The sequence below is a fragment of the Pecten maximus genome, unplaced genomic scaffold (genome assembly GCF_902652985.1).
Source record: "Pecten maximus unplaced genomic scaffold, xPecMax1.1, whole genome shotgun sequence".
Classification (NCBI taxonomy): domain Eukaryota; kingdom Metazoa; phylum Mollusca; class Bivalvia; order Pectinida; family Pectinidae; genus Pecten; species Pecten maximus.
In genome coordinates this window covers 30,558-49,584 of record NW_022979825.1, presented here as the reverse complement: position 1 = coordinate 49,584, position 19,027 = coordinate 30,558, and the positions used below count along the sequence as shown (strand labels likewise).

The 19,027-nt window shown below is 34.7% G+C and overlaps 1 protein-coding gene across 1 annotated transcript; it reads right to left on the bottom strand.

Moving 5' to 3' along the window:
- Positions 1 to 5,507: 5,507 nt before the first annotated feature.
- On the bottom strand, positions 5,508 to 14,748 carry LOC117319233 (fibrinogen alpha chain-like). Its single transcript, XM_033874066.1, has 3 exons — positions 14,346 to 14,748; positions 6,518 to 6,639; positions 5,508 to 5,633 (listed from the first exon to the last, which is right to left on the bottom strand). The coding sequence occupies exons 1-3, from the start codon at positions 14,659 to 14,661 to the stop codon at positions 5,526 to 5,528; spliced, it is 546 nt and encodes a 181-aa protein (XP_033729957.1). The 5' UTR covers positions 14,662 to 14,748; the 3' UTR covers positions 5,508 to 5,525.
- Between the last annotated feature and the right edge of the window lie 4,279 nt (positions 14,749 to 19,027).

The following is a 19,027-nucleotide window of genomic DNA, read 5'->3' as shown; positions in this document are numbered from 1 at the left end:
GGATGCATTTCAAAGTTATAGTTTGTATCTGCCTTAGAGATACCAGCCTTGAAAACATATATATTAGGTCTTAATCAAAATTGTCTAACAGTATAAACAATTGTAGTTACAAAGTTGAGAAATCGAGACATGAGCAACTTTGAAGTTTTCCAACCTAATGTTCATTCTACAATAGTGGTATTGCCAGTGGCCGTTCATATACCAAACTACACGAAACTGAAAAGGATAAGATATATACCCATAGATACATGTATATAGAAAGATATAGGAGAGAATCGATGAACTCCACTTTTATTTCCGAAAGGAAAACAATTGTCATTTTTTTTTTATTAAATTTGAATTTATTTTTCTATGTGACAAAGCAATACTTGCAGAAATACTATCACAATTTACCATATGGAAAAAAAATATCAATTGACCATCAGAGCCCTGTTGGTCAAAAGGTGATAAGGCAAATAACAGTATAACAATAGTTTTTAAATCCTAATAAAATCCTGTATAACTAATTTAAAAAAAAAAATACAAATTTCTACAGCACTCTACGGTCTATTTCTGCTTTATTACATCAAACGAATACACACATAATCACGTGACTAAGCTATTCACATTTTGAACATGTGGGACTTGTATATAACTATCATATTGTAAATATTTGATTTCTGTCATGTTTGGAATTATTTTAACTATTTGTATTTGATAGAATGGTAAAATGCTTGAAAAACTATTCTCATGAAAAGAAAAGAAATCTCAATTTCTCAGGGTGTTGGCAAAAACAGGAAACCGTAGAAATTAAGCAAATGTTTGAGAAACACGCCTCAGTAACAATTTCATAGACGTTAAAAGGAAATATAACACACACAAAAAAAATCATCTTCCTATAAATATCATATAAAGACATTTAGATTGATATAAGTTTCGATGTTTGATGCTCGACATGATCTTGTCATTTCAATGCATTTTGTATCATGTACGTTACTATTTATACATATGAATATGAAAGTAAATTATCAAATCAAAACAAAAACAATTAGGATCAAATAATTGTAATAAAAAAAATGAAAAAAGTAAAAGGGCAAATGTTGAAGATTGAAACAGGATATTGTCTATAAAAGATGGTATGAAATTATATAAACAATAATATATATACATAAATATATATTATAAGCAAAACACATGTTAAACGCAATATTCTTCAATTTCACGATGTTGCCTCCAATATATATAGGTTCCCAAACGAGTGGAGATTGTTTATCATTTTTATCCAACTCGAGTTAGTTAATTTTCTAATTTTGGAAAGACACGAGCTTTAGCGAGTGTCTTTTCAAAATTAGAAAATTAAATAACGAGAGTTGGATAAAAAAATAATAAACAATCGTCACGAGTCAGGCAAAATTTTTAATCCCATAACTTCTTTACTAACAAATGTAAGTTTGTCAAGTTCAAATTCTCCCAACGTAACAACTGAATTCCGCGAACCAAATCACTACGCGACAAAATCTCGAAAGCTTATCATCTATTTTAGATGCACGACTCATATCTTCTGTACTATATTTGTAAATGATGTAATTTTACAAAACGAAATATTAGTTTGGCAATCCTTGTGTCTTTGTGATTTATTAATAGGTAACTTGTTTAAATAACTCCGGACAAAAATATTCGAAGACTACACCGTCATCGCGAAGTCGAACGTTACTGCTGAATATTAGACTACCTAGCCTAATCATTGTCAGATTCGATTATCGATCCTTTCCTGAATTTCGTAGGATGTTATTACTGGTTATTGTGATGTTAAATGATCATTCTGAGAATTAATCATTCAAGACACCGTACAATTCAACAAATATTTCGGAAACCGAGCTGGAGTGCTGAGCAATATTTATTCACGTTTGTCAGTGTGTTAACACGGAATCTCATCAGGTTACTGACAGGGGACAAATGTTCCAAAATGATTTTTACATTTTTGTGTTTGGGATATATATTCGGAATAAAGGTAAGTGGAATTATATATTCGTTGATTTCTTTTCTGTTACAATATCCGTACCGAATGACATCGAACTACGACTACTGTACCAGGAAAAGGGAAGCTCTAGGCTAAGCCCTTAGAGTGGCTACATTACGATTAGGGACAGCGATTTTAGTATTTTACAACCATCAAATTATATTTCGTACGACTCAAACACAAGATTTATCGACATTTCAGGAGTATACCCATCTCACCCAATTATGCTAATGTTGACCACCGACAAATCCACACAACGTGTCCATGTTTGATCTTTTGAAGACAGACGTCAAAAAAAGAATAAGTAAGAGTAGTAAAAATAGTCCGTGGTCAAAGGCCAGAGGTTAGCCAATCAGACTTGTTGGGAGTCACAGATGACCAATCGGATACGTCACACACCGCGGTGTGTAACCAAAAACAATAACAGACTGCTACAAAATTTATCACGTGCCGTATCAGTTGTTAAGCAAGCGTAGTTATGGGATAAAATGGGATATTCACATTACAAGAACCATCAATTGTCTTCAAGAACAACAAATAATACCAATATGTTAACATAGGTCAGACTCAATATCAATTAAACGAAGGCAAAATATTATCATATATTATAACGAACTGTTTATCTGGGTACAATATAAACAACAATATAGACTGTGAAAGAAACTCCTGAAAAAATACAACGAAACTAAGATCAGGGGCCCCGGAAGGGTAAGGACCTTCCGCCATATTGCTTTAGCGTCTGTGTTCTTTACTGATAATAGCTTTGAATTATGGATGTAATTGCTTACAACTAGCTTAATGATATCTTTAAATAATGAAATCACTTTAGCTTCTTCATGCATTTTACAGAATTGTAGTCGATTTCAAACTATGTTAAGTAGTATACCTGGGATATATTTCAATGTATTTTGCCTCGGATACGTCACTGACTATACGAATGCAAAAGTAAATTAAATAAAAAAATATGTTTATATCAATTACAATCAAAACAAAAATATACAACCATGAATGTAAATGTATTAATAAAATACCAATTTGCCAAACCAATAAGAGTGAAACAGAATATGTTCCATGGGAAGTGAAATGAAAGGTAACGATGGTTTTATAAAATGACATATATAAGCATAAATTAAATAAAAAAACATGTTAAACACAATATCACAACCAATTTCATGAAGTTGTCTATATTATATATGGATATTTTCTTTTCTTTCTGCTAAGATCCCTTTCGCATTTTTATGTTAGAAGGACGTGTAATAAGCTTTTAAGTTTCGAATCAAGTTTTAAAATAAAGTTGATTTCTATAATTATTTCTGTGAAAAAGATTACAGAAAGAGTTTTACTATTACATTTGAAATTCGCAAAAATACATTTATCTTATCAATGAAGTAAATATCAAAGCACATGTTCTCACATCAACCTGACATCAACGTAACACAAGATCTCAACACAACAAAATTGTAAAACAATAACATCAAACATTAATCATATCAACCATGTATATTACTCAATAGCGCTATACTGTAATCGAAGATATCATCAGAAGTGTCCGTTGTCTTGATGATGATCGTGGATCAGTTTGCAACTGACTGTTTATAGCACATACATTGATATAGCAGAAGGGAAATATGCTGTCCAGTGTTGTCGTTGTTGTGTCTTTAGACAAGAGTTTACCCACATTCGTTCTGGAAATATTACAAGGCATACCGTATACTATTCAGTGAGGTAGCCACCAACTACTACCAAGATGTCCATCCTCAAAATGGCCCCTACTGTTCACTTATCACAAAAATAAGCAAACAACCAAATGAAAAGATATATCCGGGACATTAAGAATAAAAAAATAAAATAAACGTCATTTAATCATCATCAATGTCTTCTTCAATCTAACAAAGTTCCAGGAAAGTCCGTTATTCTGTCCATCATGATAAATACCATTCAGGTTGCATAGGCTACACCACTTGTACCACCACCCACCAAAATAATCATTGGAACAGCTTCCATGAGGGTTTTCGTCGTTATCTACATCGCGTGTGGAGAAGTAGGCGCCTTCAGCTAACAAACTATCAGCTAACAGTAAACAAATAAACACATTAACTATAACTCAATACACAATAACATATAATGGTAGAACAGTTACAAAAATATACATACATTATTACATCTGAGAGTGAAGGAAGATACAGACACAAAGAGGGTTATACTCCTGTCTTGTTATTTCCTCTCTTTTTTTACAGTAAGTTGTATTTGTATAACGCTCGTGGCATTTCAACTTTTTGCACTTCAATATGACATATATGTCACGAGCTTTTAGAATGGCCTATCAAATTCACATACTTTATAGTTTTGAGAAACTCTTGAATTAATATCTATATATTCATTCGAAAGATATTATAAAGAAATCATAATGTCACACTTTTTTCAGGAGCTCTGAACATCTCGGCTACTAGACGCCATCCTGTATGCTGTCACAGTGCTTCGGTGTTTGATTGAGTAACATATGGCGTCATTGAATAAATTACAAAACTTAAAATGCAACATTCATTCACATTAAACTTTAAAAAATTGTGATTTGAAATGTTTTAGAATAAGAAAACATAAATACTTTATTAGTGCTGTGGCTACCCAATGTTGTTGTCTAGTAGGCCTTGTGCTTGTTTATAAGGAAAAGGTCAAGTTCTTATGATGAAATATCATAAGAATGTTTTGTAAAGGGATATTGTATCTGCAATATATAGTATTTGTGTACTGTATATCAAACAACGTCAAACATGTTTGTAACTATATTTTATGTTGCCTGGGCGACCAGAGTAGCTGACGTACTGTTGTTACACTACTGTGGCGACCGAATTTCGCAATTTGTCGCGGGAATTTTGCATTGCTTAACGTAAATATAAGGATTGATTGTCAATGTTGTTTCTTGCATGGCCTGATGAAGGGAATGTTCATTTTACTACATCATTCTATGCAAGCAACAAAATTCTCTCCTTGCCCCAGAATAAATGTAAGTGTATATCGCACAATGAAAAGAATGTAAGAATTTATCAAACAAATAAAACATGGATATATGGGAAGTGTATATGGCCGGAAGAAAGGAAACACTTACACAAATTGCCAGTAAAACCATTCAGAACAAGTTTGTACTTCTGATCTTCATTGGCCACCTGGAAGTTTGCGTATTGCGCATATCCTTCAGTCCCGTCCAAGAACTCAACTTCTATACGTAGAATCCTCGGAGTGTTTGTAACGAGGTGAAGGAAATCATTGCCTTAAACAGAAAAAAAATGTAAACATGATTGGCGTATTAAATTATCAGTGTTACTTACGTTATGTATCAGCTGTACAGTATTGAAATACGTACATAGGAATTATTTTAAATTGTTTATACACTGTTAAACTTTAAACTATATACATGTATATGCCATGTACTGGATATGTCTGCTATGTTTTACTGATTAATATACAAATTAGACGGGCTCGTAAAAAAAAAATGATATTATATCTATGATATGCATATTAACAAAGTTCATAACTTGCCAATCCAGAAGTTTCCATAGAGATCTCCGAAGCCTTTCTTATATTCATTCCAGGTGCGATGGAAATCGACAACTCCATTGAGTCTTCTCTGAATCACCTGCGTCACAAATCAAACCTTGATTGGCATTTCGTTAGAACTATTACGGTGGTGTGTGGTCGCCCATTATCACTACAGGGCCTGCCAGGTCTTACAAGCCTTAAACAGCTGTATGATGCTGTATGTTCAGTTTTGCTCTGCTATGTCTTACTCTAAATTTATTGTAAAAGGTGTAAATTTCGTATGTGTATTTTGTACAATTTTTTTGTAAATAGTAAATGCATCATCAAGCTGATTCGTCGTCAGTAATACAACAGTTTAATGTCGAAATCGATGAAGGAACTTTAATTATATTAGGTTCTTGAGTTCATATTTAAATTTAGGGATTACACGCATCATCCCAAAACTTTTAACAATTCCATTTTTGATATTAGCTACATTTAAAGAATTGCACAAAAGACACTGAAGATAATATCTTTTTTTTTCGTCCTTCACGCGTCATTGATGCTAAAGTATTGATGATTGTATATCCTTGGAAATGGAAGCAATTATTTATTGATATTAATTAAACTATAGTTCGATGATTATAGTAGAAATCTTGTTTGTCTATGACATACTTGTTACACTTCAATCTTATTCAATGAAGGTATCGCCGAATGATTGGACCACTGACAGTACAATCATACTAAAATGACACCCTGGTCACGTTAGGTGAAATCTAAATAGCCCTCCTTAATCTATTTAATCTAATTAAGTGATGCGCATTAATAAGCTGATATAATGCCCATCAGACAAAAACAAACTCGTTAACAAAACGTATTTCTTTAAAACTCAACAGTGGAAATATGCATACACTCGATAAATAACAAAGAGGTCATATATATATTTCTTTGAATTCATTTGGTTATCCAGGTGAAATGTAGTCCATGTTGTTGTCTACTTACTATCCATTGTACCCCGGTCAGATCAAAGTAACAGAAGAAAGTGTACATTTTATCTTCTGCCGTAACTCCTTGGTAAATACCCGACGGGTATCGAGAGGGAATATCTGAACAGCTACTGAGTGCTGAAATAAAAAAAAATGTTTAGGGAAGCAAAAACTGAAAGAGAATACCATAACTCTAACGAACCCGTAAATTCAATTCACAATCGATTAAAAGCAAAAAAGTTAAAAAGAAAGACTAAAATTACCAACGAAATCATGTGTTTCAGAAAAAGTGAAGCGCTTTCTGCGTCATCGATGGTACCTGCCATACAATTCTAGGTAAAAAGAGCAAAAAGAAATATAAAAGAATACCTTTGAATTCGTTAAGAGTAATCTCTTTAAAGGAAATAATTCGTTTAATTGAGGATATTTAATGGATGTAGTTCATTTAATTGAGCATAATTTCTTTAGTTGAAATACAACAAGCAAAGACATGGATTTTATATCCCCCGCTTTCCACACATTTTTGAGGTTAGTGAACATGTCATGTTAAATCCTGTTGAACTATAATGTAATGTTTGAAACCTTATACAGAAGTTAGATGTTGCATTGATTATTACGGGATAAAGTAAAGTAATTTTACTAGTGGTATCTTCACATCTATCATTATCAAACCCTACCATACATTTGGCTGACCCCTTAATGCATTGAATCCTGTCCCTAATTTTGAAAATTTTCGGAACATATTTTTGAGAGGTTTTTAACGCCAAATGATAATATTTTTCATCAATCAAAGGACGATACCTCTGCTTGATGATAATCGTAAAATATTTAGCAGTTAACCTTGTTATCAAGTTTGAAGAAAATATGGTAACAACTGTTCAGGATATTTCACGGAAATTGCAGAATACGACGTTGTGACTTAATCAACGGCCCATAACTCCGTCAAATATAGTCTGGCAAAAGTAGCCATTGAACTTGGCCGGTCCCTTAAGGCATTTAATCTTGTTACCATGTTTGAAGAAAATCCGTAAACATTTGTTATATTTATTGCACGAAAACGGCAGAAAACGACGTTTTAGTTAATCTAGGAGCCATATTTCTGTCAAATAAAGTGCGGCACAAGTGGCGATCAAACCTGACCGGGCCCTTAAGAATTTAACATTGTTGCCAAGATTGATGAAAATCAGTTAACATGTATTGTAGTTACTGCACGAAACGAAGCGGACAGACGGACGGACAGACGAACCAGAATTAATTACACTCATTTCGGTGAAAACGGGGATCATAAAAAACGTGTATAAGTCGCAGTGAATTTTATTATAGTTCCTTTAATGAAGAATAATGTCTTTCATAGATAAAATTTCTTTTACAGAATATTATGAAAGAGATAGCGTATATCTTCGCTTCGAGGACTATGTTGTAGTATGATGTTAGTAGAATAGAACAATGCGTGTTTTTTTTCATTATAAGAACTGTATTTTGATATTAGGTTGATAGCTTATAAAAATGTGTATCGATTTTTTGGGAACTATAGCATTATAAACCGATGGTGGGACAGAAAGGAAAACATAATTAGGGGTCTTCTATATAGGAAAATAATTTTGAATTTCAACTCAAATATACATCTACAATTTGCACAAAAATAATCATATGATATACCAAAATGTTTTTTTGACATGTAGTTTCCTAAAATTACCAACAATTCACTGTAGATGCTTATAAGAGGTTTTTTTATCTTATTTTGTTTGTTTTTCTATAGAGTAACTTTGTGGTAAGATGTAGCATGGAATAATTCTAAGTCAACAAATAACCAAACTTGAAAAAATAGGCCAGCTGTTATGCTCACAAGTGTCTAAAGGATAGGGCGGCTGTGATACTATTACACAAATATGGTACAAAGGAAGGCATTCTAAATCAATACAATGCTCCTATATCATACCTTTAAGACATATGATGATAATAATAAGAGGGATCTTTTAAAGACAAATTGTTATGCTGGTGAGTTCTGGCCCTTTTTCAGAAATACATTGTACATTGTATGCATATTTCACCTCAAACTCAACGGTTGAAATTTTTTCTAAAAACAGTCTTCCTGCTATGTCTAGAATTCTTTATAATGTCTAATAAGAACATTTTTATGCTTGAAATGCCTCCTTATAAACCATATTTGTGTGATATTCACAACCACCATTTGAATTTCATGGTCAAAATAAAAACAATGTTTGTGTATATCATAATGTCAAATCTTGTCAAACCAATGATCCTATTTTGTGCTTTAGACACTTGTCGACAAAACGACATGACTATTCTGTGCAATATACTGTATGCGATACAAATGAACTTAATATATCCCCTTAAACATATAGTTTTCAATTATTATGTTGAAATTTATAAACAGCTTAACAAATTACATGTCAAGAGCAAGTCCCCTGCTCTGCCATGATACATACCGAAAATCCATCATTTTACCTCTGTTAAATTGCACCATAGTAGGAATGTGTAGGCTTGTGAAATATCACTGTTTTGACTGGATTTGCTGTTTAGATGGTCTTATTTTTTTCCGCGACAAATATAATATACTTCCCCAGTATCACATTATAAATCATGATGGTTTCTTACGAGTGAAGCATATATTACATAACAGGAAATCAATCATTTTTTTCTATTTCTTTTATATAATTAAGACGAAAAAGAGAGAACAAAATCTATACGTTGGAAATAGGACGGGATTATCAAAATCTTTGACATCATATCCTTATGACGTCACACGTGATAACAAGACAATGACGTCACACGTGATAACAAGACAGCACGATTTCAAAACGGCTGCTCAACAAAATGTCAGTAGGGTTTGCTCTGAGCTGCCAGATTTTGTTAAATTGATATTAAATGAAAAGTATATTGCAGAAATGCAGCAAAATAACCAGTTATTCTAATTGGCTTCGGTGAAAAGTTGTTTTGTTTTCTTCTGTTTGAACATATGCCTTTAACCAGTCCATCAACAGACCATGAACAGCTATCAATGGAATCCACCACTTCGTTACTACCTACCGGGCATTATTTGTCTAGCTGAGCAGTGAATCAAGACACCACTTTGTGACCTGTTGGATCATTGATGAACGATTTCTTTATGTTGCTTTCCGCTGAAAGTACTTTACGGAACGATGAAGACAGGATTAGACACAGGTTTTGTTCACAAAATAATTGTATGCTTGCTAAAATAATTTTCGAGTCACGTGGCTATCTTTCAAGGTGTATTATAGCAATTACCTGTTCCGTCCATCTGCAAGTGATCTTATTATACATGCACTTCTAAATTATTCACCATCATCGCAATATCACTAAAAGCAACTTGGCATGTCACATGCATTACTGATATCGTTGCTAGGATATTGGCTATGTTCAGTATACATACTAGCAATAATGATTGTAAATGACACATCTTAATATAAATTTAAGACCTACAGTAAGGTAACATTATATTGTGTAGGGATCTCCTTTTCCCTTGACAATTCGACAATGTGCTTATTTGTCATCGCTTTTAACGTCATCCTAGAAAAGCCAAGGCCACACGAAGATGATTGACAATGACAACACGGACAAAACAGATGGGTGGGGACAATTCACTCTCTGCTCTCTATGCATCAGGTATTATACCATCCACCCTACCGAAACACCTTCACCTGTCCCCACCAATACCCTGATTGATGTAGGCGTTCACTGAAGACGCCGTTAACTGTCAACATGCAATCAGATAAAAAGTACAATATATCCTAAGGTTTCCTAGACAAATGACATCGAAGAAGGCACTCCGATACTTAAGGAGCCCACAGTTCGTCTCCTCTGAAGCATTGAATTTCGAGTCTGGGTTAAGATGCGGAACTCCCCAGTGGTAATAGTTTCATTGCGAAATCAATGGCATACCGACCAATATCTACACAATGCCTCTGGGGAATTTTAAATGATTGATCTTTTAAGCAAGATAATTCGGTAAGGCACTTTTTGTTCATTTCTATATGTGTTTTCATTGTTCATATTTAATGGCAAGTGTCACTTGAGGACAAAAGAAACAAACGGAAGAAAACAAATAACAGAACAACAGAACAATACAGGCTATTATTGTCTAGAAAGAATGTAAAACGCAATCAATACGAATCAATAAACAAACTTTATGAACCTTTACATTCCAAAAGGGACAGTTCAATAACGACAAAAGAACTGAAAGAGATAGAAGGTCCAGATTACAGTGATACCTATCTCTCTGCTGTAACTTTGCTTTGTATTACGTCCCTTTTAACACAACCCATGTCGTCCAAGAATGCACGGTCACCGACGGACTGTGGCATCAAGGATACTTTTAGTGATAATAATTGAAAAAAGTTAATATGAAAATGCTGCGAATACATTTTTGATTGTGTTCGTAGTAGCAGAAGACGAAGTAGTTGATTTTAGATACTTATAAATGAGTGAAATGAGAAGGAACATGCTAAATTGGATACACTGCTAGAGTTAATCCAAGTCTTCAGGCCTCTGATTATTAAAATGATCATACACTTAAAATCTAAACTAGAAACAAAGCACAAGTCTGTATTTCTCGATCACGGCGTTATAACTATACTTAAAGAATTATAGGGACCAACCCACCAATTGTTTTTCCGTAGACTTCAGTGTTAACGTTTTGGAGTATTTCATTCAAATTCTTGAATTCAATATGACAATTATGGTTTATAACAAAAGTTTAGGGTCTCATATAACACCTAATCCAAAAAAAAAGTTGGGTCCTTCGGCTCAAAGTTTCTCCAGGGTAGCCATTTTGAAAATGGGTGAATTTCGCAGTAAAGATTCTCAAAAATCTTAAATGTTTACCTGTTAATTTTTATTACCTGAACCTTTGGGGGAAAAGACCAATTTATATCAACATTTCTTATTGATAGTTACCTATCAGGCTACATATCTATTTTCTTACTTCATAACATACTGGCCAATCAGAGGTTGCCAGACATTTTATCCTTGGCTCAACTTTCTATACACAAGGAGTGTTTCAAAAATCTATTTTTTCAATTGGTTGGTTGTTCCCTATCAACAGGTTGGTTTGTTGTGCTTGCAGATAATGTGTTAATTATTTGTTCTTTATCTGCAATCCGAATTACGTTTCCTATTTGCAAAATACAGGGATCTAGGTTTTCCTGCAAGGTAATCTTTTCTAAACATTGCGTTTTATTCTTAGGACGAAATATTGATTAATCATTCGTAAGTATTGCAATCTTTGAAAATTCCAGAGAAGGAGAAAAATGCGGATCAACCTCGAATATATTGGATTCCTAAGCTTCATTTCAGATTTCTCGCTGAGTCTTTATCCAAACTTTCTATTTTTGAAAATATAAAACAGGCTTTACTGTTGACTCAAGATGATTAATTAATGGAATATGGATTTTAAAAAACTTCAAAGATCTTCGATAAATCTTGAGCAATCCGCTCCTGAAAAACAGTTCGCCAATCCAAACGTTTTAGTTTTTCAATATTAAAACTAGCATTTCACATTCACATTTGATGAATGCAATCTTTGTCTTGTAAGACATATCTTTTCTCACATACTTCACAGAGTTATCCGGCGGTTGCTAGGGAAAAGAGATCAATCGGGGGGGGGGGGGGGGGGGGGGGGGGGTGGATGTGTAAAGACAGCTGGCTGGTGCTATATAACGCTGCTCACAATAACGCAACGTCATAATTTTACGTTGAGTAACCAAGTGGTAAATGATGACGTCATCAATTTTGACGCACATTCCAAGGAGCATTAAAGATGGCGCGATGAAAAACTTTCATAAAAGCTTTTGGTTGCAAGTATGTGGGAGAAATAATCAATCATGGTTTTTTTTTCGCGAGCAAGGATATCTCAACCCTCGTGTAAGAGTTTGACTGGCCAACACTCGGCAAGCCTCGTGCTGACTGGCAAAACTCTAACACTCGGGTTGAGATATCCCAGTCTATGGAACAGACACATGTTAGATTTTATTATTCCAAGAAAAGCGAATGGTATTCTGAGTGCATTGCTGTGAACTGTATGGGATCTTATTTCGTAATATATATAGACGACTAGGGTCCATAGAAATACACACACAAAATAGGAATTTAACAAATCAAAGATAGATAACATTTGTGTTAAATTTGGTAAAAAGATCTTCAAACAGACTATTGGCACACCTATGAAGACAAATTGTTCCCTTCTGTTGGCCCACTCGTTTCTGTTTTCATAAATCATGGATGGCGATAACAAGTAATAAGTACCGTTGGGTCAGACTGACGGTATACAAATATCCAAATGCCAATTTATTTCTCTATTTTGATCAATGCGGATATGTGTGAATATAAAACCACGTGCCTACTTCATGTTAATTATAATAACACCTACATCATGTACAGGCTATCCCCGCAACCGTAACACGAGTGGGATGCGATTTGTTATTGCATCAGTATATTTTAATACAGTCAAGACTTGTCTTGGTTGTGAAGAACTTTCGTCACCCACAGATAGGGTTCGACGGCAGTAACGTTAAGCATCAGTGACATCCTAGGTATAAACTCACAATTCATGAACTTTTCGAAACTTGAATTCCAAGTGATGTATTTGATAAAATTATTGAATAACAACAATAAATATATACCAGGGATCAATGCCATTCTTTGGCTTTAAAACTTTTCACAGAAATGCACCAAGAACTACTACGCCACACACCTATGTTTTTACGTTTATATGTTTACCCTCTAAAAAACATTGTTTTTGTTAAAAGTCAGAGTCGAAGGTACATGTATACATATATTATCGTACTGATAATAGTCACCTACCAATTCAATCGTAAAAAAACATTTTTAGCTTAATACTCAAAGTAAAAGATATTTTTATACTTTTTTTCATGGAACATTAGTTTTATCAATTAAAACGGATTTTTTTCTGTTTTCAAGGAAATATCATAAATCATATGCCTTTAACCGATATAACATGAATAGAGAGAAAGGAAGGTTTTTCAGATTCGATTGATAAACAAAGACTTAGACGCATGAATCCTTTTTCCAACTAACCTTTTTTATTCCATATCTCGATTAAGGTGAAGATTTAGTCCCCTCTCCTGTTAGTATACACTCTCGATCGATAGCCAAACCGGTAGAGTAACATGTATGTAGATGTCCATCACATCGTTGTACAGGTAATCAATACAAATCGCTCACTCAGTCATAGCTTGACAAATGTATCAGTGTTTATAAACGTTGCCACACGTTTAACACCTTCATTGATTGTGTCTAAAATAACATTATTTTTATGTTGATATCACTTTTTTCCAAACTGATGATTCGTATTGACAAAATTTCTTAATTAGTGTTGACACTAGTTCACGCAGTGGAACAACGGTTGTGTATCTTTGAACCTACTACCTCATTGGAACGGATCATATTATCAACATACATAAAATAATGGGACAATTGAAAGAAAATGTTTTTTTTCCTGAAACGGGGAAAAACATGTTATTCAATTGGGACTCTTTAAACATATTTTCATTCAAATACTGAAAAACGTTCGGAAAATTAAGAATGATATAAAAATTATATTGATCTCAATGATGAATAATACCAAAACAAATTGACGTACAGTTTAAGAGCAATTTTTGTTGTAATATTTTTGATAATAACATTCCGTTCCAATAACATTTCGTTCCATATAACGTTAAACTACCAACGTGAAATACCACCCGAAAAGTCATATAAATTCAAATATGGTTTAAATAAATCCGATGGAGAGTATACCCCCACTAAAATATCAGATTAGATATATTACTAAATAAATGTTTTACCTGAATGCTTGTAGAAATACATGGCTGTCGTATTTACGTCCTCATCCGTCCCAGACCCGATCAATCTTGTGTAGGTTTCACACCTTTTGTCGACTTCATCATACAAAAATGACAGACATTCTTCATTTTGGCAAAGATTTGCACAAAATAAATGGTTCGGGACTCCAATATTTGTATTGAGTATATACACACTATTTTCTTCTGGCACCACGCGGTATAATCTGATAAATGTGTGTTCATACGCCAAAACTGTAACATCCCTGGTCATCAAGAGAAATATCAGGCATAAAGATTTCATTTTCTTGTAGTTTTTCATCTTAATGTTCAATCCGAATGCTTCTCTTTTCACTTAACCACTAAACATTGTCCGTAAGGATCTTTTCTTATCTGTTTGTGTTTCCGATTGCGAGTCCGTGCTACCTTGAATCGATATTCCTTCACATTGCCGTCTCCTCAGTGAGATTATCAATTACAACATCAATAAAAAGGCTGAATGACGCGCTTGAATAACAGATAGCCCACTGTCTCCCTGAAGACACTTATATATACTCTGTGAAGTTTATGATAAAACAAGTGCAGCAGAAATGCTAAGGCGTACGAATGAACATATCTAGGATACGGGACACACCTTTGCAATGCACACCAGAGAAAAGTTTTCATTCTGTCATCATTCTGTACGAGTTGACTCAAAGGTGTATAACTCACTGGGCGTCTTCGGCAGTATGATTCAGTGAGGTAGCACTATAAAATTGGCATCAGTTTGTTCAGCGCTATCACAGGGAGACAAACACGAACATACCGCAGCCTTCCAAAACACGAATAAAGTCACACTCGTATGGACCTTAAACAAACAGGAGGATGGCTGGGTGACACAGTGGTAAGACATGTACATTGGCCGCTTGGTTTCAATTTACACATGTACCTATCGGACATGAAACGGGTATTGGGTCATCTACTCCACCACGTGGGTTTTCTCTGACAGAAAGACATCTTCCGCTCTTCTGTCCGAGTCAACCAGAGTGATTAACATAATAAGTTAGTATAATTTGATTCGCAATTGTTGCAAAATAAATAAAGTTTATATTTTACAGGGGAGCAGGGCTGTTGAAAGGACATTAAACACAAAACAAAATCATCATCAAAAGGTGAGAAATATTCAATGCATTATATAACAAAATTTATCCTGCTCGCGATATCTATAAGACATATAAAAATCAAAATAACATCTGATAAGATTTCCTAAGCAGTAACTTTTCCTTTGTACATGTATGTTCAACATTTTGTTTTTTAATGCTATTTAATGAATGAAATTAGCATTGGTTAATGTATTGTGCGTGTATGTGAGAATGAGACAAATGGTGAGAAGCGAACAGATAAAACAAAATGAGAAAGACAACTCCTGTTCAAGATGATAATTTGTAAGGGCGCATAACCTTGGCATTTTTCAAGCGATGAGGTGAAAATAAAATAAAATTTTAACATTTAAGTAGAATTGGGTCAGTGTGGCTTGAAAACCGTCTGGTATAGACAGAAGGTCATTTATTTTTTCAGATTATTATGAAGTGGGTATTTATAATATGAACCTAAAGAATTCAACATGATATTTGTAAGATATGAATGTAAACATTTTACACAAGCTTTAAAATTATTGAGAAATGTCTTCTGTTCAGACGCCCTGAACCAATATCAATGATCAACATATATGGACTCTGAATCGGATGCGAACTAAAGCTTATTCGGGGGTCGTCTCAAAGGCGTTTTACTTTATAAGATATGCGATTCCGGATATTTTGCAAATTTTATAAAATGTAACCTTCTATGACAATATCTAAGGATTGATTTTTTGTTGTTGTTTGTAGCTGCATCGAAGTGTATTTATATTGGGGTAAATACATATTTAACTTCATGAGCTTTGTACAAAATAATTATGTACTTACCCCAATGCAGCTACAAAACAAATAATTAAAAAAAAACAATCCTTATATTGAAACTTGATCGCTATGACATTTTTTAACTGAAAAATCCCCTTACATACCTAGAAAACACTAGATGGCACTGACGTGGTGTCAATAACGCAGATGGTAAACAAAATAATTAGGAAAGAAAACAATGTAATCAACATGTTTTACAATATTTATTGAAATATCTAGATATTTCTGTTTGCTTTTTAATACCATCGTTTGCATGTTTGCTCAATATCATCGTATACATTCGTGTGTAGGGTCTGTGTTATGTTCTAAATAATTTACCATCAAAACAACTATACATGTATGGAAGAAAGCCTCTGTAATGAGAAACAGTAGCATTTATTTGTGACAGGTTACATTGAAATCGACAAGCACATAATTCAATCTTGTAGATGATTGGAAGATGACTCTTCTTCTTCTTCTTCTTCTTCTTCAACAATGTTTGGGGGCTCAGTGTATTGAATTATTATTATCTAATTCCGGAACTATACCTGTCCGGATCCCTTAAGTCACGCCAAGCTTATAGAAACAGTCTCGGTAAATAAAACAGTTCTGTTGTGACGGCCATGGTAGTTGTGTTATATATATATATATAAAGTAGTAAGATACCACATTAACGTTTGTTTGCAAGGGGTCCTGACGCAAAGACGCGAAAATGGTGTTATTTTCTGTGATTTTTGTGTGCATGGTATAGATAAGAGGTAAAAACAGGCGTATGTTTTAGTGTGTGGTGCCGTCAAGGACTGTATAGGGTAGGTGTGTCATGAAGTCCTCTGGCGTTGTGCATTGTGCTGCTGCTATGGGGAGGATATTCCATTGTATTAGTGTGTGGAAAGAATGAATATGTGAGTAGGAATGTTTTATAAATGCAATGTAGATATTTATTTACCCCAAAACACCCATATAGTCCCGAAACGATTTTCTTCTTTTCCGTCCGTATATATCCTCGCCTTACGATGGTCAAAATGTCACGCTTGAGTCGACGCCATATTGCAAACTATGCAGTTCGCGGTCGACCTAATCAACCTAGGCACTAAGGGGCGAAAAGAGATACAACATGTATATCTATATAGTATGCCGGTTATAGTATGTAAAAATATGTATTTTAGCATTAAATATAACACATTTTGGGAAATAGTATGCTGACTTTTCTTGATTTCGACAATCTAAGAAGTAAAACAGAATAAATAATATGTATGGTCTTTTTGGTCCACTTTCGTTCCGGTTACAAAATGGCGAGTCAACAGTGTACAAATTTGAGCTGAGAAAGGTTGGGGCTAGAAGGACAAAATAAACCATCAATATTGAAATAGAAATAAGTGTTTTTGGATAATAAATTATCTTTTTATCCATGTATGTAAGGCAGGTATTCTGTCATGCCATATTTATTTTGTCTTCACCAAAATCTTAGCGACACCAGTGTCGGAGAATTTTCCGTTTTCATATATTAGTGCGCTCTGGCCCAACACCAGACATGGTGTCAGGGCCAGAGAAAACTCCGGCTAGTCATTTTATTGTATTTTGCTACGTTTCCGTGTAGTGTTGACTACGTTACATTTGTCAGGATAAACTTTTATCAGCCAGTCTGTCTCCAATTGTCCTGCGGGGTCAAGGTCATGTTGTAGTTTTAGTGTGTCGTCCTTGTCCTTTATAGTCTTGTACATGTTATTGTCATCTGTAAAGAAGTCTCAGTGAACTGTATTGCATGTATTCGTGCAAGTAATTGATGTAGATGGGGAAGAGGACGGGGCCAAAACAGGTTCCCTGGGGGACTCCAGAAGTTTGGTAGAGTAATCAAAGAAGGTCAGTAATCCATGCACGTGTGTTCCCTGTTGGACCGTAGTATTTGAGTTCGTGCTGTGGTCGTTTGTGGTGAACTTTGTCAAAAGCTTAGGCAAAGTCAATAATTATGACGTTTTGTCTGTCCTTTTTCACTATGGCAGGAGTTATGCTGTAAGTCGGTCCTATACTGTATAGCGGTTGTCACGCTTTTGGCCTTTAGTTGAGCATTCGCCCCTGTGAGGAAGGCTTTGCGTTCTGTCCCCTGGCCGAGACATAACAGAGTCTTTAAAAATGGTAGTTGCTACTCCTGCTTAGCGCTCAGCATATAAGGAGTGGGGCGACTGGTTCACCTGTTGTCAGTATAATGTGACCGGGTGGGGTGTCCTGCTGGGTATCTTCGGTGAGGTAGCACTATAAATCGGCAAAAGTTCCGGCCTATCATAAGGAGACTTCACACAAACATACGGCAGCCTCCAAAACACACATACGCACTCAACACACGCATGCATGTCGCACGCACGGGAGGCCGTCCTTAAATGACCTTTGCTGTTAATAGGACGTTAAACAAACTTTTAGATAAGGAAATCACATTTTTCAGCATTATTTGTCTAATGCCCTATAAAATCACTTCAAACTTAGTTAGAATTTTCAGTATGGAGGGCTCCGGTGGCCTAGTGGTTAAGGTGTCCCGACACTTTATCACTAGCCCTCCACCTCTTGGTTGCGAGTTCGAAACCCACGTGGGGCAGTTGTCAGGTACTGAGCAGTTGCCAGGTACTGACCGTAGGCCGGTGGTTTTTCTCCGGGTACTCTGCTTTCCTCCACCTCCAAAACCTGACACGTCCTTAAAGCTGACAACGCAAGTTAAAAGGCTTTCGCTATGAAATAAGAAAAAATCTAATTTTGGAGATGTTCCCTAGGATAAATATAGAT